Genomic DNA, 24960 nt, shown 5'->3' with positions numbered 1-24960 from the left:
ACTACAACATGACCCTCCTTCTCCACACCTACAAGGGAATTCAAAAATCTAATTTAGACGGCTTGTTTTTTTTTTTCTGTCTCCCCTCAAAACTCTAGTCCAGCAACTGTGTGACCCTATAGACACTAGTACTAACATACTATTACTATCCTTATCCCTCACCATCTTCATTCCCATCTTTACACATGTTGGATTCCACAAGCCATCATATTTGCTCTTTGCCAATACTGCTCATTGTCCCTGACACTGTTAAATCTTAACAATGATCTTATTATAGTCAGCTGGGGGTTTGATTGTTTTAAATCAACCCTTCCTCATGCTACTGTAGAAAGGTAATGACCAAGAATCACACTAACTGGTCAACCCTTGACATTTCTTTCTGCTAAACTAAGGGCTCCACAATGCTCCTTAGCTCAGGCCCTTTCATTCACTATCCCTTTATTATAACCAATTCTCTGATGTTAAATGTAAACCACCTCCTACCCATTGATAATCAATAGCTTTACTTCCTACTTCACAAAAAAAGTTAATTGAATTGAAGATTTCTTTTCTGAAGTAGGATAGAAAGATAAGAAGTTAGCAAAATTAACATATGCTTTGAAGACACCAACATGGAGGTACAGTATTCCTTTTATATGCAGATGTTTAGCAGTGACTCACGCAGAAGGGCTAAGTACATACACATGCACATTTACATATATGAATTTCACAAAGAACTGCACTTACAGTAAAAAAGTGTCTTAACCCCTCAACAAACTTTTGTGACCCACAAATCCTATTCAAGTACCTCTGGAGCAATCCTATAATTTCACTTAAAACAAATGTCAAGGTTTGACCAGGTGAGAGGATCTTACAGCCTTTTGAAATGTAACTTGAAAGCCTCCAAACCAGCTATGCTAGCTAGGACACCTAAGATTCACGACATCTTGTGAATCGCATGCTCACATTTTGGGGTGTCTTATCCTTTCCCTGAATGCTTCTCTTTATAATATTCCCTCCTGTTTAAACACATGTGAATCTCTCTTCAAATGGGCTTGTCCCAAAATTCTTTATTTGTATAAAGTCAAGAACCCTAGATGCATCTGAGCAGAGGCCTCTGAAAAGAACATGAACTGCATTGGTCCGCTTCACTGCACTGGCATTCTAACACTTTTTATCACCAACACAAAACACACACCCATGTGCTTTGTGTCTACCCCTGGCATTACACTCCCTAACTTCTGCACCTGGGAACTAGTGCAGTCTCAAGTTCAGCTGTTAGAACATTTAAGTCCCTAGGCTTATAAACTCTTGGTTTATTTCAGGGAAAGTAAGCTAAAACTGAGAGGAAGGAAAAGCGCCTGATGTTGAAATGGAAGCATATAGTGTCAGAATGCCAATCATTGTGTCTTCTACCCCAATCTCAGCTTTCACTGAGTGATTTGAAAATACATAGGAAAATTCTGAGCATAAGCCTGATGTGCCCTAATAGAGGCTTTTAAATAAGTCATTCTGATTTATATGTTAATTAAAACAGTAGTTTTTTGGGGTGAAGTTTATTTGAGGGGGGTTAAAGGAAGCAGCAGAGCAGTGAGAAGTGGTAAGAGTTTATATATTCGTGTGTGTGTGTGTGTGTGTGTGTGTGTGCGCAGACATACGTGTGGAGGGTGGCAGACAATCTCAGGTATCATTCCTTGAGCATCTTCCATCTGGCTGGCCTGTGAGCTCCAGGGATCCTCTTGCTCTACCACTCTAGCAGTAAAATTATAAACACATACCTGGTATTTTCACATGGGTTCTGGGAATCAAACTTGGGTCTTCATGCTTACAAGGCAAGCACTTTACCAACTGGGCTTACCACCAGCTCCAATTTTATCTATATTCTGAGGGTAGTGTAAATAAAGCTTTGTGATGTTTTGACTGGGTGTTGTTAAAGACATCAATTTTCATGCTTCATCAACTATAAGAATGAATTTGCTGTTTACTAAAATGGGAGACTGAGTAGAGGGAGCCCTGGCTTTAAAAAGTTGTACTGTTTTTTAAGAAATATTCATATGAACTGATGAAAAGGTATGTGAATATCTATTCCTGGAATGGTTCACCAAAGACATGTGGCAAAAACATTCCCTAGGTACAACCTCTATAAGCTCTGTTGTAAACTATACATTTGAACACTTCAGCTATGGGCTGCTCCCAGCCAAATGGCCTATGTGTAGCTCTATCTTTCAGTGCTGGGACTACAGACACATGCTACTACACCAAGTTCACAGGATCTATTGCTAATTCTGTGTTCCCACTTAGTCTTGTACCATTTCCCTATTCTTGATTTCAGATTCTACATCTACAAAACTATAGCAATTACATGGCTTTAAAGGGAAAAACATTTAACACAGAACTTGGCACTGGTATTGATTTTTAGGTCATTTAAACCATCAAAGGAAAATAATGCTGAGCTTGGCATTAGACATAAAATGTAAGCAAAATCACTGTGAAAAGGAGCACTATTAATCAAATAATTGTAAATATAACTTTACTATCTAATATCTCTAGAATGTGTGAAATACTAATATCTAACTAACAATAGTTAAGAGATCAGATTGTATAACTCAAGCTCAGACAAAATTTGGGTCTTCTATCTTCTAGGAAAATTCAATTGTGTTTTCACATAATTTAAACTACAGTATTATAACAACATATATAAAAGTTATACAGCCAGCTTGTAATTGCTATAATCCCAGCCCTTGGGAGGCTAAGGTACAAGGATTATAAACTCAGAGCCAGCCTGAACTACTGAGTGAGACTGATTCCAAAACTGGAGATGGAGCTAGGGAGATGGTTCATTCCCTAAGTCTTAAGGAGGACCTGAGCCCCATCTCCAGAACCCACACACAAGACAAAACTGAGTGTGTGACATGGCAAACTTCAAGGTTAATGAGAGAGTCCCTGTTTTCCCACAAAAGGTGGAAAAGTTGAGGAATGATACCTGAGATTGTCCTCTGACTACCACATGCACCTACACACAAAATGCACGAATACAATCTGTCTCAAAAAGAAAATCTTGCTGTGCTAAATCTTAGCAACCTCAGGACACCTTTCCCCTACTTCTTTATTGAAAACACTTTCTAGATTATCTTTGGTACGTACAAATCGCTGGTTATCACTATCCTTTCTGTTTTCCTGAACATAAACACTGCACACGAAGACAGTATGACATTATTAAGAGGCAGATAGTTCAGTGGGTGGGCAGCATATATAGCAGAGATATCCTAACAAAGGGATGCCTCCAATGGCCACCCTGTGGGTCAGCACACTACTCAGAATTTATAGTTTGCCCATTTAATATATCAGCCCACAGCTGACCTTAGGTAACTGAAATTGCAGAAAATAAAACCACAGTCTACTGAATCCTCTCCCTGGAGCTGACATTTTACCCTGAGACTAGGGAACATAATCAGAAGAGAAGTCAATAGCAGAACCATTCTTTATGTGTATATTTTCTATTTTTAACATGAAAACTCTCCAGGACAGAGCTAGCTTCCTTTTTCCAGGTTCCGTTTTGAATTCTTGATATTCTCTGTTAGGTTCTTTTTCTTTTTCACTCTGGCCTGCCTCTCCCTTTTTCCCTTTCCAATGGAGTTTCTTAATCTTCTTGCTAAGTGGAAAGTAAGTATAAAATCTAATCAAAGGTCTTTAATAGCTAAAAAGGACTGTAAATATCAGACTGTTGTAGATTTAAAAAAAAAAAAAACTTAAGGACAGAAACTATTTGCCCTAGGTAATAGTGCTAATACAACCAAATCTTAATTTCCTGTTTTCTTGCTTCAACTCAGTTCATTTAGTTAAATACTTTTAAGCTACATTTATTATTTAGAAATCAAATATGCTTCCTGTTGCTAATCTAATCTGAAGTGATACTTAGCTGTTAGTATATTCTTGGGAATAGTTCCAAGGAGTGACCTCATGCTACTCTTACCATATAATTATGGTTAAATGCTGAGATAATTTAGTTCCATCCATATATGCTGCTATATTATAGAAGCAGAGTTGACCCAGACAGTACTTTATGCCTTATTTCCAGTAGTATTATTAGAAGGCCTTAACATTTACAATTAAGAAATTATCATTAACAAATTGTATCAGAGGATATATATGCAAGTATTTATATCTATCAGATAAGTCTGTTAGGTAGCTGGTCAGAATTAACAGGCTTAAAAATTATCAAAAATTAGACTGAACCTTCCTATCCTCACCCCGTTCTACTCCACCCCTAAGATGTCCAATGAGCTTTTTGAAGCTCATTTGGAGAAGGCTCTTTCCTTCTGGTTAAGAACAGCCATTATCCTGGTTATTTATATCATTTCTATAAACCACCTGGTAAGAGCAATTTAAGCAAAGTTTGGGCTCGGGCTTGAGAGTATAGAGCATCATGGCCAGGAAGGTATTGTGCAAGACCATGAGGCAGCTGGCCACACTAATCTACTTCAGGAAGCAGAGACATGAAAACTGACGCTCCATGCACTCGGCTTCCCTCTATTGGGAACCCTAATCACAGAAAGGCACTGCCCACCTTAGGACAGGTCAGTTAAGCCTTGGGGAAATACCCTTGTAGTCAAATGCAGAGTGTTTCCATGGTAATTCTAAATACCACCAAGTTGACAAGATTAACAATCACATCTATTTTATATTTTTTTTAATTTTTCTTTAACCTATTCACTCTGTTACATCATTTTTCGTACAAAGAATGGGACCTGAGTTCTACCTCTGGACCTGAGTAAACATGTAATATTCTAAAATGTCTAAAAGATTATTCCCAGATTACAAAAATACATTATTGTTCCCTTTTTCAAAAGTCAATTCAAATGAGCAATCACCTGAAAAGGAACCTGCCCTTGGGAAAACAGTCTACTTCAGAAGCTTGAAGGAACAAAACATACCTGAAGACACACTGAGAAGCATACACATGCCCTTAATGACTCTGGAACTACAGAGTAGTGCCTCCCTTGACCCACCTTCGGGCAGATACTCATGGCTGAGCATGCCACTTATCAGAATCAGAAGCTGCCTGCCCTGATATGCTGAACATCCTCTTCTCGTTCTCTTGCTCTCTCCCGTCCCACTCTGTCCCTGGCCATGCAGCTGCCTGTGGACCTGCATGCCAAACCTAACAGCTTTTTCAACCTCTATTCCAAAAGCAAAATCCATCTAGCTCCTATGGGGACTTGAACAGATCTCCAGTTTGCCAGTTCCATCAGGTTTTTTTGTTTTGCTGTTTCCTCTGAAATCAATAAGTTGTCCTCAAGCATCCTTCTGGGTCCATTTTTTTTTTTTTTAATCTATCAAACTAAGAATCCACAATCATGATCCTATGTTTTCCCTAGGAACATCTTCATGACTCCCAAACAGAAATAAATGCATGTTTTAGCCAATACTCTCCCTTTTTATTAAAGCCTCATTTTAATTTCATGTGCATAGGAGTTTTGTCTGCAGGTGTATCACATGCACGCAGTGCCTAAGGAACCCAAAGAAAACATCGGGTTTCCTGGGATTGGAGTCAGTCAGTAGTAGGTTGTCATACCTTGCTAGGAATCCTCTAAAAGAGCAGCCATGTGCTCTTAACATTCAAGCCTTCTCTCCAGCACTGTTTTCCTTTCTTATAGGACCTATTTGATTGCAATAATGGTTGAAGACATCAAGTGAAAGAGACACGATCAATGAATTGTTTTGCTCAGCAACAACTAAGCATGCTGCCTCCACTATGACAGTGTTTTAACAGAAGCTCTGATGGGAGCTGTTTGCTGTAAAACTATCATCCTTTTTTCTGTTCTTCCCACTTGAAAAATGAGTGTGCTTAACACTCATGTAAGAGTTCGAGCTCAAAGCTGACCAAAAAAGAAAAGATGCAACAAGCTTCAACTCTGTGCCAACCAAAAGAATGAGTTCAGAAACAAGGCCTTCTACCAGGTCCCGAACAAGTGGAAAGATCTTACATCTCACAAAAGCCCAAGTTATTTTTTATCAAAAATGGGGTACTGCCAAGCATGGTGATATATACCTTTAATCACAACACTTGAGAGAGAGAGAAGCCAATAGATCTCCTGAGTTTGAAACCAGCCTGAGCTACATAGTGAGACCTATATTTAAAAAAAAAAATTCATACACAAGGAAAAGGCAATTCCTCTTCTGCATCAAAGTTCCCTCTAAACCTCTGCTTTGCTCATTTTTATCTGGTAAGTTAGATTCTATTTTCACTAGGAAAACTGAATCAATCTATTGATAATCATATTGTTGTGGTTTAGACTTTACATGTTCCCCACAGGCCCATATGTTGAAGGCTCAGTTCCAGCATCTGACACTTAACAGAAGCACTAGCACCTTTATGAGGTGGAAACTCAGAAAGTTGTGGGCCAGTGCCCTTGAAGGAAATAGCTGACTCTAGTCTCTGCCTTCTTGCTTTGTTCTTTGCTTCTTGACCACCTGAGGTTAGCAAGCTTTGCTCCACCAGCACTCCCTCACTACCTGGCTAGAGGCCAACTCTGTACTGAAACCTCTAAACCTCACTCTCCCTTTAATTTATCTCAGGCACTTGTGACTACTGTGGAAGGCTGATACACATTTCTATCAGTAAGCTATCAACCTCTACTCTGCAATAATTTTACTTGGCCCTTAAGATCAATTCTTTCAAGGCTGATATATGGCTGAGTGGGTAGAGTGAGCACTTTACAAACATGAGGACCTGAGTTCAGATTCCCGCCAGCCATGTAAAGCCAGACATTCAGGTGTGAGACTGATGCCAGTGCTAGGGAAGAAGCAGATAATACTTGGGGTTCACTGGCAAGCCAAACACCCAAAAGAGTGTTCCTCTAAGTCAGAGAAAGAAAGGTACTTGGCTTTGACTTCCAGGAGCCACAAAGGCATGCACCAGCACACACACACACACACACACACACACACACACACACACACACACATAAACAAACATCCCCACTCTTAATCCATTTTAACTTGTGCACAGATCTCTTGCCCCTTTTTCTTCTCTGGTTCATTGCACCAGAGACTATCCCCTTCCTGTATTATCATCTTCCCTTTTCGCTAGATCCTTCTCATTCATAAATAGACCTGTAATATCTTCTGTGCTAAAACCAGTAAACTCCCCTCTAGCCCCATTGTTCTGCCTCCTTTATTAGCAACTTTTTCCAATAAATTCTCTTTCTGTGCTTGCTGTGATGCCTTGCGTTACTTTGTTCTTCTCCCCAGGTGCGTCCATGCCTCTCTAGTGGTCTGAATGAGAATGTCTCCCACAGGGCCATACATTTCAATACCAGAAGGAACTGTTTGTGAAGCATTGGGAGGCACAGCCTTGTTGGGGACAGAGGCAGGCTTCTGAATGTTCAAAAGACTGGCATCATGCCCAGTGTGCTCTCTCCACCTCTTGTTTGTGGCTTGAGATGTGAGCTAAGGCACGGTGGCAAGAACAGCTGAGACATCACAGACTTTAACCCTTCGGAACTGTAAAGCCAACTAAGCACTTTCTTTTATAAGCTCTCTTGGTCATGGAATTTTATTACAGCAATAGAAAAGTAACTAATATAGTGTAGTCTATACAAAAAGACCTTCTCCTATATAACAAATATGTAATCAAGATAAAGATGTTAATGCTGATTTCAGATCCACTCAAATCTTGTCAGCTGGACTAATATCCTTTAAAGGAAAAAAAAAATCAGAGCTAGACTATGTGACAGTTATTTTCTTGCTCAAGTCTTCAATTTGAATTGTTCTTCTCTTTCCTAACTTTCCTGGCCTTCACAATTTTTTAAGTTTAAAGCTACTATTTCAGTAAAATACCCATCAACTTTAAGTTGTCTGATGCTTCCATTAACCCTGATTATGCTTCTTGGACCACAAATGCCCTGTGTCTTTGCACTACATCCAGTGAGGTGGAATGTGATTCAATTATACTATTACTCGAAATGCCAACTGATCACTTGATTAGGGAGTCATCTTAAGATGCCTTCAAAAACAAACAAGCAAACACCACAAATCTCCATCATTCTTGAAAGTACTTTCTCGATTTCTGAAATAAGATTCTTCATTTTAGGTTCATCTTGCAATTTTTTTTCTGCACTAACCTGGCATCAATTATATCTAAAAACAAACAAAACAAAACAAAAAAAATCCTTTATCCTTTTAGTGAGTGAAAATATTCAGAAGCCCAGATTTTAATGCTAGGTATGCTCACTGCTATTTGGAGATCTCATTTACAAGGCTTGTTAATAATCAGAGTACAAATAAAGACATAACACATTTATTTACTTCTTTATTGCTGTGCCTGTATATACATAAAAGGTGTTTAGAGCAAAACCTCAAATTCCAATCTAACAATACTTTGAAGATTGGTAATCCCATTCTCTGAAAGTGAAAAGAACTCTGGCTCTTTTTATCTCTACTAGTTACTCAAGTAAACATTCCCCAGTGTGTAAACAATCTCCCAGGGCCACCCCGACACTCCCCCTCAGATACCTTTTGCTTGGTACTGGGTCACAAGGTGCCCCTACTTTGGCCTTCTTCAAAGTCTGACATGGAGCAGTGTTTCCTCCGCACATCTGTGTTCCCTCTCCCGTCAGCTGCCTGCCCTCATGTACAGATGCCGGCCTCACTCTAGTTGGACTCCGATACACTGAAATGGTTATTGCTTAGACCCTCTCATTTAGTCACATTCATTGACACACTGATACAATAGTGTCCCATGGAAACTGTCCTATTCTCTATTTGGGTCCTGGCTTACCACTCCTCATTCCTGAGGTTCTCAAAACCTGATCTAGGATTATCATCCTCTTCTAACTCTATGAGGAAACTGACACTGTGTACAACCTCACTTCAACAACCCAGAAAGTAAAATACAAAGGGAAAGTTCCTGCAACTCAGCTTGGATTCTGTTTCACATCCCCTCACCTACCCCTAACTGAAAATATCCTTAATTCAAAACATTTGCTAATTCTAAACCAAAGTGAATTTTCAAAAGTAAATATGCACTTACACAGACTCTCTCTCCATATATACACACACATACATATGTGTGTGTATGTGTGTGTGTGTATGTATGTATGTATGTATGTATGTATGTTTGTTTGTTTGTAACAGCCTGGTACCCCAGGCAATCTCCGCTACTCCAGAGGCTTAGGTAGGAGGGTCAGAAGTTCAAGTTCTGCTTAGGCAACTGAGTAAAAACACTAAATCAAGTAAAAAGTAGCTGGGGGATGTAGCTCAGTGGTACAGTGCTTATCTAGCACTTACAAGAACCCAGGCTCAATCCCCAGTACCAGAAAGGGGGGAATTTATTTCTGACAATGAAATAATTAGATAGTCTCTACTTATAACTGTATTTAGAATTAGAGAAAGGACTAAAATTGATGAAGCAAATGAGGTAGAATATTAAAACTATTATTAACATTTACAACTTTAACACTCCAAGATAAAATGTTTTAATCATAAAATGTATTAAGTCAGGATATGGTTACAATAGGATATCTAAGAAGTATGATTTTTCATATCAAAACAAAAAAAGTCTTCTTTGTTCATTTACCTTTATTACTAAGAGTAAAATCTTCAGTTTTAGAGTAAAAGGTGTCTTTAATTTACTCACATTTAGAGCACTCTTCCTTTACTCTCATATCTAGAAGCCATATTAGCTTTATATTTAACTTGCTTTGTATATTTAAAGACTTAATGAGAGTTGAAGTACTTAATGTATCAGGAGTACCAAGAAGTTTGGAGGATGAGCATAAAGAGCCTGTTAGTACATAGACCAACATCTTCCACCATGTATGTAAGATACTGCCTTGGTGTTTTAACAGGTAATTCAGCAGTTGCTCCATATACATTCCAAATACCGAAGCAGCACACATGAACATGCAAGTAGTTAGATCATTTTCCATCTATTCACAGGACACTCCCACATTGTATAACAATAAGCCATCTGTCTCTCTGCACCCCCCCACCCCATCACTCTAGATACAACCAGCATTTGGAGATACTGCAGTACTATCTTATTTCTTAATATCTGTTCTATTTATCCTTGAACTCAAAATTCACATTTTTCTAGATCAATCATTTCAAAATTCAAAAGTGATCGTGTAAGGCATTATAGTAGTTAAGATCATTGATTACTGGCTTAGGCATAAAGCACATGCAGTGTTAAGTGTGAGTACTGAACATCAATCTATAATATTTGAAAATAAAAAGGCTGGGCAAGTAGCAGCCTGCCTCTGTCTGAGTAAAAGTAGAGAAGCCAAAGAGTGTAATAGGGAAGACACACACACACACTCTCTCTCTCTCTCTCTCTCTCTCTCTCTCTCTCTCTCTCTCTCTCTCTCTCTCCTCCCCTCCCCTCTCCTCGATAAAACTTCCTCCAGAGCAGTATCTCTGCTCTGTACCACCTGCCTCTCTAGAACCCTCTCCCTCCATCTGTGCTTCTCTGAACGCCAACAGACTGCATCAGTTGATTCTCTTGTTTTCTACCTCTTCCTTGGGTACAGGCTATGGGAGAGACAAACAAGATCAAGTGAGGTCCAGGTTCTTATTCCTCTGGCAATCTGCCTATCAGGAATTGCAAGCTTCCTATGCTCCTCTACTGAAAGTCAGATCGTATCAGGTACCCCTCAGTCAAAATTACGTTAGTGCCTGATAACTGTTTCCTCTTCTTGCCTTTAAGACCTAACTAGTGCCACGTGGTAGTGGCACATGCCTTTAATCTCACCACTCAGATGGCAGAAGCAGGCAGATCTCTGTGAGTCTGAGGCCATCTAGGTCTACAGATCTAGTTGCAGTTGTGTATCCAAAACTACACAAAGAAACCCTGTTTAAAAAAAAAAACGAAAAGACAAAACAAACAGAAACTAACAGCAAACAAACAAAACAAAACAAAACCCCTTACATAGTAATAGCTTCACAATGTTACCATGGCAAGTGAACTGTTGGTACTGTCAGGCATGGTGGTGCACTCCTGCAATTTCAGTACTTCTGAAGTGAAAGCAAGATCAGGAATTCAACAGACTACAAGACAAGTTTAAAGCCAGAATAGGTAACATGAAACCATCTCAAAAAAACCTACAATGTCTCTTTATTAAATGTTCTTTCATTAGCCCTTTAAGTATGCTATTTCCTACCAGCTCCATGACTAATGCAGAACAGAAGTGCTGTGTTCAAAGATATGCTAAACTCAATGCAAGACTTTCTAGGACTGGAGAGAGAGCTCAGCAGTTAAGAATGCTGTCTGCTCTTCCAGAATACCCAAGTTTGGTTTCTAGCACTCATACTGGACAGCTCACCGCCATCTCTACCTACAATTCCAGGGATTTCAATACCCTCTTCCTACCTCCATAAGCACTGCACATATAAAATAAAAATAAGTAAATAAATGTTGCCCATGGGTCTCTTAGGGAGCACTAATATAGTGTGGACAGTATTATCAGAGTCTTCTTTGTAGTAAACTGACAGACTATGTATCCTCTTCGTATGCTGTCGAGGCTCTCCAAAACAAAGGTCTTCAAACTTCTAGCTTCATCCACGTTTTACTTTTCTATCAAAACTAGGTATTTTCTTGATACATACTACCACAAGAATTTAAGATAAACTTTCACATATTTAAAAGCTAACTAAGGTGAGCAGATATTGTTTCCAAGTTATACAGATGGGCTGAAGGTATAGCCCAGTGGCTTGTAACCAAGGCCCTGGATTCCAGTCATAGCACTGGGGGAAAACACACAAATAGGAAACTGGCAAAGAAATGATGCTCAGGCGCTGTGGGAGAGATGGTCTGATGATTAAGAGACTTGGCTGCTCTTCCAAGGAACCCAAGTTCTACTCTTAACATCTACATAAGGCTCACAACCTCCTGTAACTTCACTTACAGGAGATCTGGTGGCCTCTATGGGTACTGCTTGCACATGGTACATATACACACATGCAGGGATAGCCACTATGATAGCATGGCTATAATCAAAAAAGCAAATGAAGGGCTAGAGAGATGACTTACACTGCTCTTCCAGGACTCTAGTTTAGTTCACAGCATCCACATTGGATGGCTCAAAACTACCTGCAGTTCCAGTTCTGATATCCTCTTTTGGTCTCTGTGGGCACCTGTACCACTATATACAGATACACATAACTAAAAATAAAAACAAAATCTTAAACTAAAACCAAATTTTTTTAAAAGGCAGATGAAGGCCAATGACATGACTTAGCAGGTAAAGGCCCTTGCCACTAAGCCTGGGGACGTGAGTGTGACTGCTAGAAGCCACACGGTGGAAGAGAGAAGCAACTTACTTCTGCATCCACATTGGTACCCTCATACCAAGTACCGACAATAAAGTGCAGAAATTTACACCTTCACACATTGCTTGTGAAAATTTTAAATGCACAATAAGCAGGGAATTCTTGAAGCAGGTAACAGCTACTCAATGATTCTGCAATTCCACTCCTAAAGAGAAACAACAGAAAAACCTTGTTTTGAAAAAACGAAAACCATATATCCACTGAAAAACTTAGCCATAAATCTTCACAGCAGTGTTACTCATAATAGAAAAACATAGAAACCAAAAGTTCAATGAACAGATTAATAAAATGTGCATATGCACACAATTAATATTATTCAATAAAAAGAATGAAACACTCACCGATTAATGCTACAATGTGGATGACCTTTGAAATCATTATGCTAAATGAAACATGGCCCATATATTTTATGATTCTGTTTACATAGAATGTTCATAACAGATAAATCTGCAAATGGTTTCCTAAGGCTGTAGGTAAGTGAAGAGAAGAAAATACAGAATTGACTTTTAATGAATATCATCTTTCCTTCTGGCAGGACAAAAAAAAAAGCATACGGAATAGAGCACAACGGCAAGAAGCAGATAAAAGCTCACAGAGTATGACAAAAGGGAAAACAGGAGGGAGGGAGTCGATTAGTGAGCGTGCGCACACATACACACACACACACACACACACACACACACGCACGCACGCACGCACGCACGCATATTTGTGTCTAAGTGTGGAGATTACAGGTTGAAATAGGTGTACAGAGTAAATGATTTATATTAAGAATAGAATTAAGAGATGGAGATGGCTCCGTGGTTAGGAGCCCTTGTTGCTCTGCACACAGCCTAGGTTAAATTCCCACCACCAAATGGTGTCTCACAACCATCTCTAACTCCAGTCCCAGGGGACCTGACACTCTCTTCTAACCTCCAAGAGCACCAAGAACACATGTACATACAAGTAAATCACTCATACACTTGAAATAATAAAATATATATTTAAAAAAGAAAAAAAAAACCCTCAAACCAGAACTGATTTCTCACAGTTCTAGTGCCTGCTGTAACTGCTCTCTGCTTCCACAATGGCTTCTCCATGCTGCACTGTCACAAGGTGAAGATGTCCTTCAAGTCCTTTATAAGGGCTCCAGGCCCATTCTTGAAGACAGTGTCCTCATGGCCTAGACAGCTCCTGAAGAGCACACCTCCAATATTATTGTATCGGGAGATTAGTTTCAACAAATACCAACCAACTATACTTTAGCTATGATGAATAATTCTGTAATAACACGAACAGTTATCTCTTTTACATCTCTTGCCACTTGCTTTACATATATCCCGGAGTGAGATTTCTGGATCATATGAAGTTCTAGTTCTAAATATTTTAGGAACTTCCATGCTATTTTTACATGTTATGCTAATTTACATTTCCACCAAAAGTGGTACACTTCCATGTTCACCAACACTTACTTTTTATCAACTTGCTAAAAGCCATTTTTAATGAGATACAAGGTAACAGCTCACTGTTTTCAATCTGCATTTTCCTGATGAATACTGACATTAAACATTTTTCTATACACTTGTTGGACTTTTGAGTGATGTCTATTCAGCTCAATTGCCCAGTGTGTATATGTTTAAGTGTGCAAGCACATGTATATAATGATGTGCATGTGTGGGCACACACATGTGACAGCAAACTCATGGAGGTCAGAAGACATCTCAGGTGTCAGTCCTTGTTGTCTACTTTGAGGTGAGGTCTTTGTTATTCACTACTGCATATACCATGTTACCTGCCTGATGCGTATTCAGAGATTCTGTCTCCACCTCCCATCTCCCCGTAAGAGCACTGAGACTTCAGATACATGCTTCACATGATAGGATTCAAGTCCTCAGTGCACAGATGCATTTTATTCCCACAGCTCTGTATATCTACTTCTAAGATCAGGTTATGTATTATCTTGGTACTATATCCCTAAGCAGATAAGTTTCCAAAAGATGTTCTCCCATTCCAGACACATTTCTTTGTTGTATAGAGTTATATCTATTTTTGCTTTGGCTACCAACACTTTTGGGCAAGACCAATGTCACAGAGCTGTCTGTCTTCTAGTATTTTTACAGTTCCAGGTCATCCATTTAAGTCCTTCCTGTTTGGTTTTATTGTTTTTAGTGTTGTTGGGGTTTTGGGTGGAATACGGTATACAGTAAGGGTCTAGTTAGGTTTTCTCAAACAAACAAACAAACAAACAAACACAACCTATCTTTGATCTAGACCAGTGTTCTCAATGTACAGGCCAAAACCCCTTTGGGAGTCAAAATGACCCTTTATAGCATCACTTAAGAACATCAGAAAACACAAATATTTATATTGTGATTCATAACAGTAGCAAAGTTAGTTTTAAAACAGCCACAAAAATAATTTTATGGTGTATGTGTGTGTGTGTGGGGGGGGGGGTGTCACCACAACATGAGGAACTGTCTGTCTTCAAGGGCTGCAGCATTAGGAAGGTTGTGAACCAATGATCCAGACAATGAAGTGTTTGAAAATATCCTCTAAGATTCAAAGTGAAAATACTCTTGGTGATGTGGTCTGTTGGTAGAGTGCCTGCCTGGAGTATACAGTGGCCTGGCTTCAATACACAGCACTGCATGAACGAAGAGTAGTGGTGGATGCAGTCATCTCGTCCTCAGGAAATAGAGGAAAAGATCAAGGTTCAGGGTCTTTGCTATGTAGCAAGTTTGAAGGTAGCCTAAGCTATGTGAGATCTTGTTTAAAAAAAATAAAAAATTTTAAAAAAATTTAAGAAGCACATTCAGAAACACACACACAAACAAATATACACACATACACACACACAAAATAAATCAGTTTCTACCTATAAGAACATAGTAACAAATATTAAAATCTCAATATAAGAAAACTCTGGTTTCACAATAATGACAAACAAGGTTATTTAGATCAATGTCACTATTCTACAGGATAGTCTAGATTAAGATCTGGATAAAATATATCTTAAATAAACTAAAGTGACAAAAGACAAACCAAGGTGATACAAGTGTGAAGTGTCCTATGCAGGTTCATGTGTTGGAAAACTGGCCCCCAGCTGGTGGAACTGTTTGGCAGTACAGTAGAGACATCAGGTTGTGTCTAGCTGGTGGAAGTGGGTCACCCAGAGAAAGGTCCTGAGGACCGCAGTCTGCCCCTAACCCTAACCCTAACTAACCCGACTGCCCACTGAGCCAGGGATGTAAGGCAAACCATAGGAACCATAAGCTCCACGTGCCACTGATAAGAGCTGCCCTGCCACCATGTCCTTCCTCCTGTGCATGATGCTTTATGAACCGGAATCCAAAACAAATCTTTTCTTCGGTAAGTTAACTCTGTCAGGTACTTTGTCAGAGCACCAAAAAGTTGACTAAAATAAAATAGTATGAAATTACAAGGTCACAAGTAAAATAAAAATGAACATCCAGAAATGTATAATGCAGAAAAAAAAAAAAGCTACCTCTGTTCTAGGAAGTTTGACAATTTTGAAAATTTACATCTGTTTTAATAAAATAGCGGGGGACACAGCACAGGAAGAGAAAGCAAATCCAACAACCACAAGTAAATTCCAAAAGCTTATACTTAGTTCAAGATGGTTCCAGATTGGGAGTGATCTTAAACACATAGCAAAATAAAATTCCTTTGTAGTCAACTGACCATAGACAGATAGCTCTCATAGATCTCTTGTCAAAATGGCCAAGAACACAAGCCAGAGGGCATACTGTATGACAGCACTTATAGAAAACCAACCCTTTGTCTTCCCTACAGTTAACTCCATCAGCCACAGGAGCACGGACAAAAAACTGGGTGCTCAGGGGTCTCCTTTTTAGAGTCTGAAGGGCCCACAAATATGAGCTGTACTCAAACACCCAGGAAACAAGACTCCCAGACCTAAATAAGTTGGGAACATTTTCACATAAAGAGACAACCAGTTTCAATACCAAGTTATGAAAAAGATTCCTCAGGCTAAAACAGATACAACAGATACAGCTATTCCTCAGAATTCATGAGGGAATGAATCAAGGTCTGCTCACAAAAAGAAACCTATGAATGCTTAAGTCCCTTCTACAAGATGGTACCATATCTGGCATAACCCAGGCACACCCTGAAAATGTATCCACATACTTTAAAACATCTCTACATTACTAATAACACTTAATACAATATAAATGCTATGTAAACAGCTGTTTTACTACATCGCTTAGGGAATAATAAACTGGGAGGAGGGTAAGGGCAGTGTTTCTTAGTGTTCCATACAGATACAATCTTTGTGAAATGTTTTCAAACCACAGATGGCTGACTACACTGGTACAGAACCCAGAGAAGGCCAACTAATTACACACCCAGGAAACAAAAACTGCCTTAGGACCTAAAGCATAATTTAATTACAAAATTATTGCAATCCGTTGAAAAACTACCTTAGAATCCAAAGCAGAATTTAATTACAAAGTCACAACAATCCACTGAATTACTCCACCAAATCAAGAAGTGTCTGAGTGCTTACTAGAACCAGCTGCTTGTCTCAAGAGTAGAAACAAGACAAGTATGTTCACTTCCTAAAAACAAAATTTTAATGTGCCAAAAATGGGGATATTGACTACAAATATAAGCGTTTCAAATAGTAACAAGCATATAAAAGATTTTACACCCAGTGCTAGGATTAAACCTAAGATACTAGATAAATGTGTGATCAGGGAGCCTCCTCTCCAGCTCCTCCCTCCCTGGATACTTTAAAGACTGATTAGTGTCCTATCAAGACAAGAGAAGTCAATTGAACAGTGTGCACCTGCAATCCCAGCACCTAGGAACTGGAAGATAGAGAATTTAGAATTCAAAATCAGCCTCAGCTACATAGAAAATCTGAGGTTAGTTTGGGCACAAGATCATATCTCAACCAAACAACATGAGAACACAAGGAAAAACTGCCTCTAAGTCCTAAATTAATTAATTTAATTAATTAATTTGGATTCTGTGGGGATAGTTTATACAAACCCTTTCCACTCTGCCTTTCTCAACAGCTCTGGACAAATCCTAAGTGCTGAACCCCAAGATATAATTTTATAATGCCTGATAGCATTCCTTTATACTGCAAAAGGGGTTTCAAAGAGCTAGTCAGAGGAAATTATTCAAAAGCAATCACAAATTTTACAACAATGTTACTTCAGAAACAAAAGAAAATGCTGAAAAGTCAAACTATTAAAATGATCTGTAGTCCCTATTTTCATAGCACAATTTTCAAATTAAAGGATTCATCATTCTATCATTAATTAGAAAGTGGTGTCTCACTTAAAAACAAGTTTCTTTCACACAAGAAAAAATTCTTAGTCCATAAATCAGCTCACAAAACTCAAAATAGAGCAAAGTGCCACATTCAAGCCTATTCCCTTTTCCCATTGAGGAGTCTTTCACTTCCAAAAAAAGCTCTGCTAACTAAAGTGATACAGAAGAAAATACTAAATGGCAGACGAGGAGAGAGGAAGGGGTTTGGCAGACGAGGAGAGAGGAAGGGGTTAACAGTATCAACAAGCTGTGGTAATAATTCATAGTAAGAAGATACAGTCAGTTTCAGAAGATACGACTGTACTGAAGAAAACAATACTTCAAACATTTCTGCACGAGTGACAAAGCACATGGAATTATCTTCCAAAATCTACAGGACAAGGTCCAAGTCAAGAGCACTGGCTGCTATTCTAGAGAACCAATGTTCAATGCCCAGCACTCACACTACAGCTCAACCATTTGTCACTCCTTTAACTTCAGTTTCAGAAAATCCAGTGCCCACTTCTGGCCATATACATGCAAGCAAAACATTCACATACATAAAATAGAACTTTTAAATAAACAGATAAAATATAAAGGAATGCCTCTTTTTTTCACCAACGACTTGGGGAAGAAGTGAACCCTTCTCCTAAAGCATATTAAGATTTCCTTCTGTGGACTTTTTAATGGTTCAAAAACTTGGCTGATTTTATGCTAATGCATAGCTACACAGGCACAGACACACAAATATCATGACCCTGAATCAAGCAGGCAGCCAGACCAGCCTCTCTCTCTGGGCCTGGTTCCTATCTCCAACTCGAGCTTCTTACACTTAATGCAAGTCAATCTGCCCACTATGATCAGGTTGGCCCAGAAAGCATTTATTCTCAGTGCCAGGCTCTGTGTCAAGAAGCATGATGGTAACCGAGAAAACAGTAATGAACAGACAATGAAAGAGCAGTGAGTACAGCATGACCTCTGCTCTCTAGGAACTGGAGAATTCCCACAAGCACAACCCTTCCCGTTCTAAAACCTAGGTGAAGTGACACAATCCTTCTAAAACTTCCTCTACAATGGACAGAAGAAAAAGCAATTTTTTAAAAAATAGTGACTTTCAGTTGTCACCTTCTACATATTTTAGTGCTATTTCTAAAGTCTTAAGTCACAGCTGGAGAGAGAGCTCAGTGGTTAAGATTACAGTCTGCTCTTCTAGAGGATCCAGGTTCAATTCCCACTACCCACATGGTGGCTTACATAACTCCAGTTCTAAAGAATCCCTCTTCTGGCCTCCAAGAAAACCAGACACACATCCTGGTGTATAGGCATATGTACAGACAAACTAAATACAGAAAAGAAAAGTAACAGTCTTAATCACACGAGCTACTAGACATTCATGTTTCTGTTCAATTGATTCTTTTAGGATATATCCACAAAGCCTAGATTACTATTTAAACCATATGAACACAAAATTAAAATATGTTGAACGGCCTAACATCAGTCTTTTCCACATCCTTTAGTATGCTAATTACTACACATGGCTTCATCTGAAATACAGGGCAGCCCTCAGTTTTATTTACTGAGAGCTGCTCTCGGGGCTGGCCAACTCCGGCTAGTCTAGCTAGTTATCGTCCTCAGGAAACTTGTGACTGCCTCCTGAGCACTGGGATTTCAAACAGCTGCCACACCTGTCTGACTTTTGCATGGGCTCTTGAGGACCAGAGCTGCAGTCCTCACACTTGAACAAACGCGTTGCTTTCTCCACTAAGCAATGTTCCCTGACCCAGGCAGCAAAATCTTAATAGACCATATAAATGTGATGTGTCTGACCTATTTCTGTCATATAGACATACATACATACATACACACATATATATATGTATATATATAATGTATATATACGTATATATACACATATATACATACATATCAGTACAAATTTTTTCTGTTGAACTTTAATTGATCTCTCAGAAAACTAAAATGTTACCTCCTGACAAGTCAAACTTACTGACTAAAGGAAGGAGTTCTCTGACTCCCTTAGCTATAAAAGGAAGCTATTAATTGCAAAATCTGTACTTGTGGGGCTAGAGAGATGGCTCAGCAGTTAAGAGCATTTGCTGCTCTTGCAGAGGAACCAGGTTCAGTTCCCAACACCCATAAGGCCGGCTCATAATTGTCTGGAACCCAGTTCCAGAGGACCTAGCACCCTCCAAGGGCACGGAGCACATACAGGGAAAATAGGACTCTAGTCACTACCTCACTTAAACGCTCATTTAAAACTAGAAGTCTCTTAAAGCACAGCTCAGATACATTAGCAGTTAATGCACAAAGCCTTACAACTACACATCAAAAGCCTGACCTAATCCATTTAGCAAATTACTATTAGTTCTGAAACCCAGGACCACGAATACAGCTTAGCAAATCTATGGAATACTTTTATTTCCAAAATTTAACATAAGACTTTAAGAAACATCCATCAAGCAAGCTATGGTAGTGTACACCTGTATCCCCAGGAATTCAAGATCGGCCTGGGCTGTACTATGAAACCCAGCCAAAGAAGAGAGAGAGATTAAAATGGCAAAGGCGGTTGGGGAGGGGGCTGAAAAAAAAGATAGTGGGATAGTGCAGCTGGTAAAGTGGGCAAGTACGAAGACTGGAATCCACAACAGAGTGAGAAAATAAATAATAATCCCACCACCGAGGAGCCAGCCATGACGACAGGCTCCTGGAGCTCCCCGACCGAGACCGAAGCTCACCTAATCATCAAGCTCAAAATGCAGGAGAAATCCTGTTACAAAAAAAACAAGGTAGATGACCCCTCAAAAATCACCAAGTGTGACCTCTGTCCTCCTCATGCATGCATGCACGCATGCACACCCACACGTGCAAGCACACACATAAAAGACAGCAAAAAACTTAAGTTTGAGCATATAATTACATTTCAAATTTTTGTATAACAATGAATTTTCAAAAATTAAACCCTTTGGACAGTAATGTGACCCTAAAGATAAAATGTGACAACTGTTTTCCATATTTAAATTTTGATGCAAACTTTCCAAATATCACATGCCCAATAACAGTACAGGTGCTTGTATTACATTGCAACCCACTGGAAAACACAGTCCTCAAAACTGTAAACAAGGACTAGAGACATGGCTCAACAGTTAAGAACACATGCAGAGAACCTACATTTAAATCCCATCACCCACATCGAACAACTCACAAGCACCTGTAACTCCAGCTTCAGAGATTCATGTTCTCTTCTGGACTCTGTAGGCACCCATTCATATCCATGAACATGTACACAGATTAAAAAATAACTAAGTTTTTAAAAAACTACAAAGTCCAATCAAGTTTTATGTTTAGTCCAATAGCTAAGGGCACTTCCTGCTTTTTCAGAACACCTGAGTTTGGTTCCCAGCATTCGTGATGAGCCTCAAAATTGTCAGATCTACAGTTCCTGGGGATCTGATGCCCTCTTCTGGCTTCTTTGCCAGATATACCCAGTCAGCCACAAATTCATTGATTTAAAATTAAAAATAAGGGGCTAGAGATACAGTTTTTTGTCTAGTATGAGTGAGGTCTTGGGTTCAATCGCCAGCACCAAAGAGAAAAATAATAAATTTTTTAAATGGAAAATAAAACTATAGCCATCTCCAGTCACTGATGGCAATGTAATGCATCATAAAATGTACATTTAAAAGGGGGAAAAAAAAACCTTAATCCCAGCAATTGGAGGGAGAGTCAGGTGGATCTCTGAGTTGAAGGGCAGCCTGGTCTATATAGCGAGTTCCAGGCCAGCCATGTTTATAGTGAGACTGTCTCAAACAAACATAAAAACAAATAGGAAAGAACCAATAATGCCTGAACATCTAACTGATGTTACATGATTCGTTTAAATGACGATAAATGACGCTCACCATTACTAGAACAATCAGTGGAGAAGGCTCCTGAGGTATTTGTCTTGGTGGTTATGTTTGCACACTGGGCGAAACACTTGTGCAGAGTGTTACAGGACAGATTCCTAGGGCTGGGGTTAAGTAGGAGACTAGAGAAGCTTTTAAGTGTCACTTCTAAAATTCCCAATCTCCAACACGTGGAAACTGAGAAAACATTCGGCATTCTGATTAAACGATCTGCTTCGAACCCCAGTTAGTGTACATACTCAAAACTTGTCCCTCCCCTCCCGCTACAGAGATTTCCAGAGATTTTCGCAAACAAAGGCACGAAAAATATGCACAGGTGGGATAAAAAGGGGAGTGGCAGAGGCCGGGCGGCGCTCGAGACAGCGCCCCCACGCCGCCAATTTTTCCCTGCCGCACCTGAGAAATCACTGCCGGGCACACCTCCACCCTCAGGAGGCGGCGTCCCGAGCGAATTCCCCGACCTATAACCCTCCGCCTGCACCTTGATCGGGCATTGGGTATTGTCTGCAGCCTTCAGCGCCCAGGCAAGGCACGGAAGAAAGACCAACAGAGAGAGACAGAGACAGAGACCGAGAGAGAGAGAGAGAGAGAGACAGAGAGAGAGAGAGAGAGAGAGAGAGAGAGAGAGAGAGAGAGAGAGAGAGAGAGAGAGAGAGAGAGAGAGAGAAGGGGGGGGGGAGAGAGGCGAGAATAAAGAACCGGAGGGAAATCAAGCAATCGGCAAGCCGCGCGCTCCTTTCTCCAAAATGAGCTTTCCTTCCTCGATCCCTTTACCTAATTCGGGTCACAAAAGCAGACCCGCCAGCCCAAAGAGGCTGCAACCGGAGCTGACCGGCGCCGAGTCGCGGGCGCCCCAGGTCCAGAGCAAGGAGGCAGCAAGAGAGGGAAATGGGCGTGTGGGTTGGGCCTGGCTGGCCCGAGGCCGGGCTAGGGAACAAAGCCGCCCGGCTCCCCCTACCTGGAGCTGGGGCGTCGCCCAGGCGCGCGGCGCGGGGATCCGAGCGGCGCCCCTTCGGGACAATGGCTCCCTCCCCCGCCGTCGGGCGCAGGGTACAAAGGCGCGGCGCCGGGCCGGGCACCGGTCCGCAAAGTCAGGCGGAGGCGGGAGAGGGGACGGCGACGGCCGTCTAGGGCTGCGGCCCGGCCCCTCGGAGGGAGCCCAGGCAGCCGCCCCGTCGCCTCCCCGCCGCCGAGCCGGGTCTCGCAGCACAAAGAGGCGCGGGAGTCCGCGCCGCGCCAGCCCCGGGGCTCCCGCCGCCGACGGCGCGAGCCGCTCAGAGCGCTCCCTACACTCACCCACAGCTCGGTGCCCCAGCTCATGGCGGACCCTGAGGCGACACGCGCCGGCAGGCTGCTCCCGCTTGAAAGGGCTTAAGCGCTCCACTCGTCCCGACTTTCCTTCCTCAGGGTCCGGCCGGCAAGCGTCCGCCTCGTAAGCTGCCGCCACCACCGGGCTCCCCAGTGAGTGAGAGAGACCCGACTGAAGCGAGCTGCCGCCGCGTCCCCGCCTCCCGGCAGCGGGGAGGGAGGGAGGGAAGGAGGGGGCCGGGGCCGAGGGGAGGCGGGACGGCGGGGAGGGGGCGGGCCGCGGTGCACCCTGGGATCGGGGCGGGCCCGCCCTCGCGCGCGCGGGGGCCAGCGGGGTCTCCCCGAAGCCCCCCTGCCGGCGGTCCTCCGGCCCTCGGCGGCGTCCGCTGCGGGAGCCGCGCTCAGACTCCAGCGCCAAGATGGAGCGCGAAGGAGGACGCCCACTGCCCCCGCCTTGCTCCGCAGACCCCTCAAATGAGGCGAGCCCACACGTCAGCGTTCCCTGCCGACCCCTGACAAAGAAACCTCGTCCAGACGTTTGAACAGAGGGGCGTGTGCGTGTGTTTAGTTCAAAATCTTTCTTGCTACAGTACTTGCGTCCAGGCTTGGCGCTTCAGCCTGTGATCCTCGGGAATCGCAAACGTGTAGAGGTCAAACGTCCACTGTGAATGCAACGTGTCACACGACGTGTCTGTTTTAATAAAGCATTTTATTTTATTTTATTTTATTGTAAGTTCTTTCAGGAAACCTTTTTTTTTTTAAAGAGGCAAGCGATCCAGTAATCCATTGGGGACGTTGCCATGGTAAAAGACTTGGTGTAAAGCGAACCCGACTGACACCTGCAGGAGGTGAGACACTGAGCTTGCCCGAATTTTGGGCTGGTGGGCACCTGCAGGGGACCGGTCTCTCCCTGGCAGTCCTAAACAACCTGTTCAGAGCCTGAGGCATCGCCTGCCTCTGTTAGGAATCTTGGCTGCAGACCACCACTTGCTTTTATCTGTGCTGAGTTATTTCCCAGCCTGCCTCCACTGGCAGTCAGCAAGTTTGGCTGGTGCTACTAGATACCGCGTACAGTATGCTCAGTAACTCCCTAACATATGCTTTAGTATTAATTGCTTGTCGCTTAAAACACACACACATTTTCATTTTATAACCAGTAGAGTACTCGTCAGTGAGTCACGACGACTGAATGCTTCAAGGTCCCCCCACCGACAGACTTCTTATCAGCTTTCAAACTCCTCCTTGCAGGACCTGCACAGGTGTTCAGCTTCTTCCGCCCCAGCCTTCCTGTTTACCTGGTTCTGATCCGCCACTGAAATCCAGGCAAATAGCCAGAGCTCTCCAGGCGGTCTAACCACCACTCACCAAATTCTTTGCTGTCCTCTTCGGAGGTAGGCTGAGCAAAGGAATACTGTCTTCTAATTAGGTTAAGGCCGGTTTTTAAAAATGCTCTTTGAAAGTCGCTGAAGCCAGGTGTGCTAACGCACACCTGTAATTTTAGTGCTCCGGAGAGGCTAAGGCATAACTACCGGAGTTGAAAGCTAGCCTGGGTTACAGAGTGTGCAGAGGGGGGCGTGGTAAGAGAATATCTTCCTAAGCAATAATTTCTTTCCACTATTTTTCTATATTTCTCTATTTCAAACACGCCTGTCTCTTTCAAAGTATGTCTCCTAACAGTGCTGGTCACCTCTCCGGTCTCCCGCTCCCTCTCTAGATAGTATGAAGTTAATGTAGCAATCACAGGTTAAACTAATTAGTAGTGGGATGTACTTAATAAATGGCTGTCTCCTCTAGAGCTATCCCAGTGTTAAGATGTAACTTACCAAAGCTCTGCCATGAAAGTTAAGAATGACCTAAAGACCATAATTCAAACCAAAATTACCCCTCTAAGAGGCAGAGGGCAGGTGAACCTCTGAGTTCAAGGGCAACCTGGTCTACATGTGGAGTTCCAGGACAGCCAGGGCTACATAGATGTGTCTCAAAAGTAAAATAAGCTATTAGTCATATTAAGACTACACTGTCTACATAATTCCCCAATAAAGCATAAAGTTTTGTCTCTGAGCTGAGCCATTTTTCTTTCCCTAAAACTTCTGAATATGACCTCACAATTTAAACAACTCATTATCTTAAAAGT

At 41.4% G+C, this 24960-nt stretch overlaps 1 protein-coding gene across 2 annotated transcripts in view; it reads right to left on the bottom strand.

The window, feature by feature from the left end:
- Fnbp1l (formin binding protein 1 like) overlaps positions 1-23038 on the bottom strand; it is an 80102-nt gene extending 57064 nt beyond the window's left edge. For both annotated transcript variants that reach the window (XM_052179314.1, XM_052179315.1), the window contains exon 1: positions 22815-23038. In XM_052179314.1, coding sequence (XP_052035274.1) covers positions 22815-22838 — 24 coding nt within the window. In that variant the 5' untranslated portion in view covers positions 22839-23038. The remainder of the gene's footprint in view (positions 1-22814) is intronic.
- Positions 23039-24960: the final 1922 nt, after the last annotated feature.

This window comes from Apodemus sylvaticus, chromosome 4 (assembly GCF_947179515.1).
Source record: "Apodemus sylvaticus chromosome 4, mApoSyl1.1, whole genome shotgun sequence".
NCBI lineage: Eukaryota > Metazoa > Chordata > Mammalia > Rodentia > Muridae > Apodemus > Apodemus sylvaticus.
The sequence above is the reverse complement of the archived record's forward strand: the minus strand, read 5'-3'. Positions and strand labels throughout refer to the sequence as shown.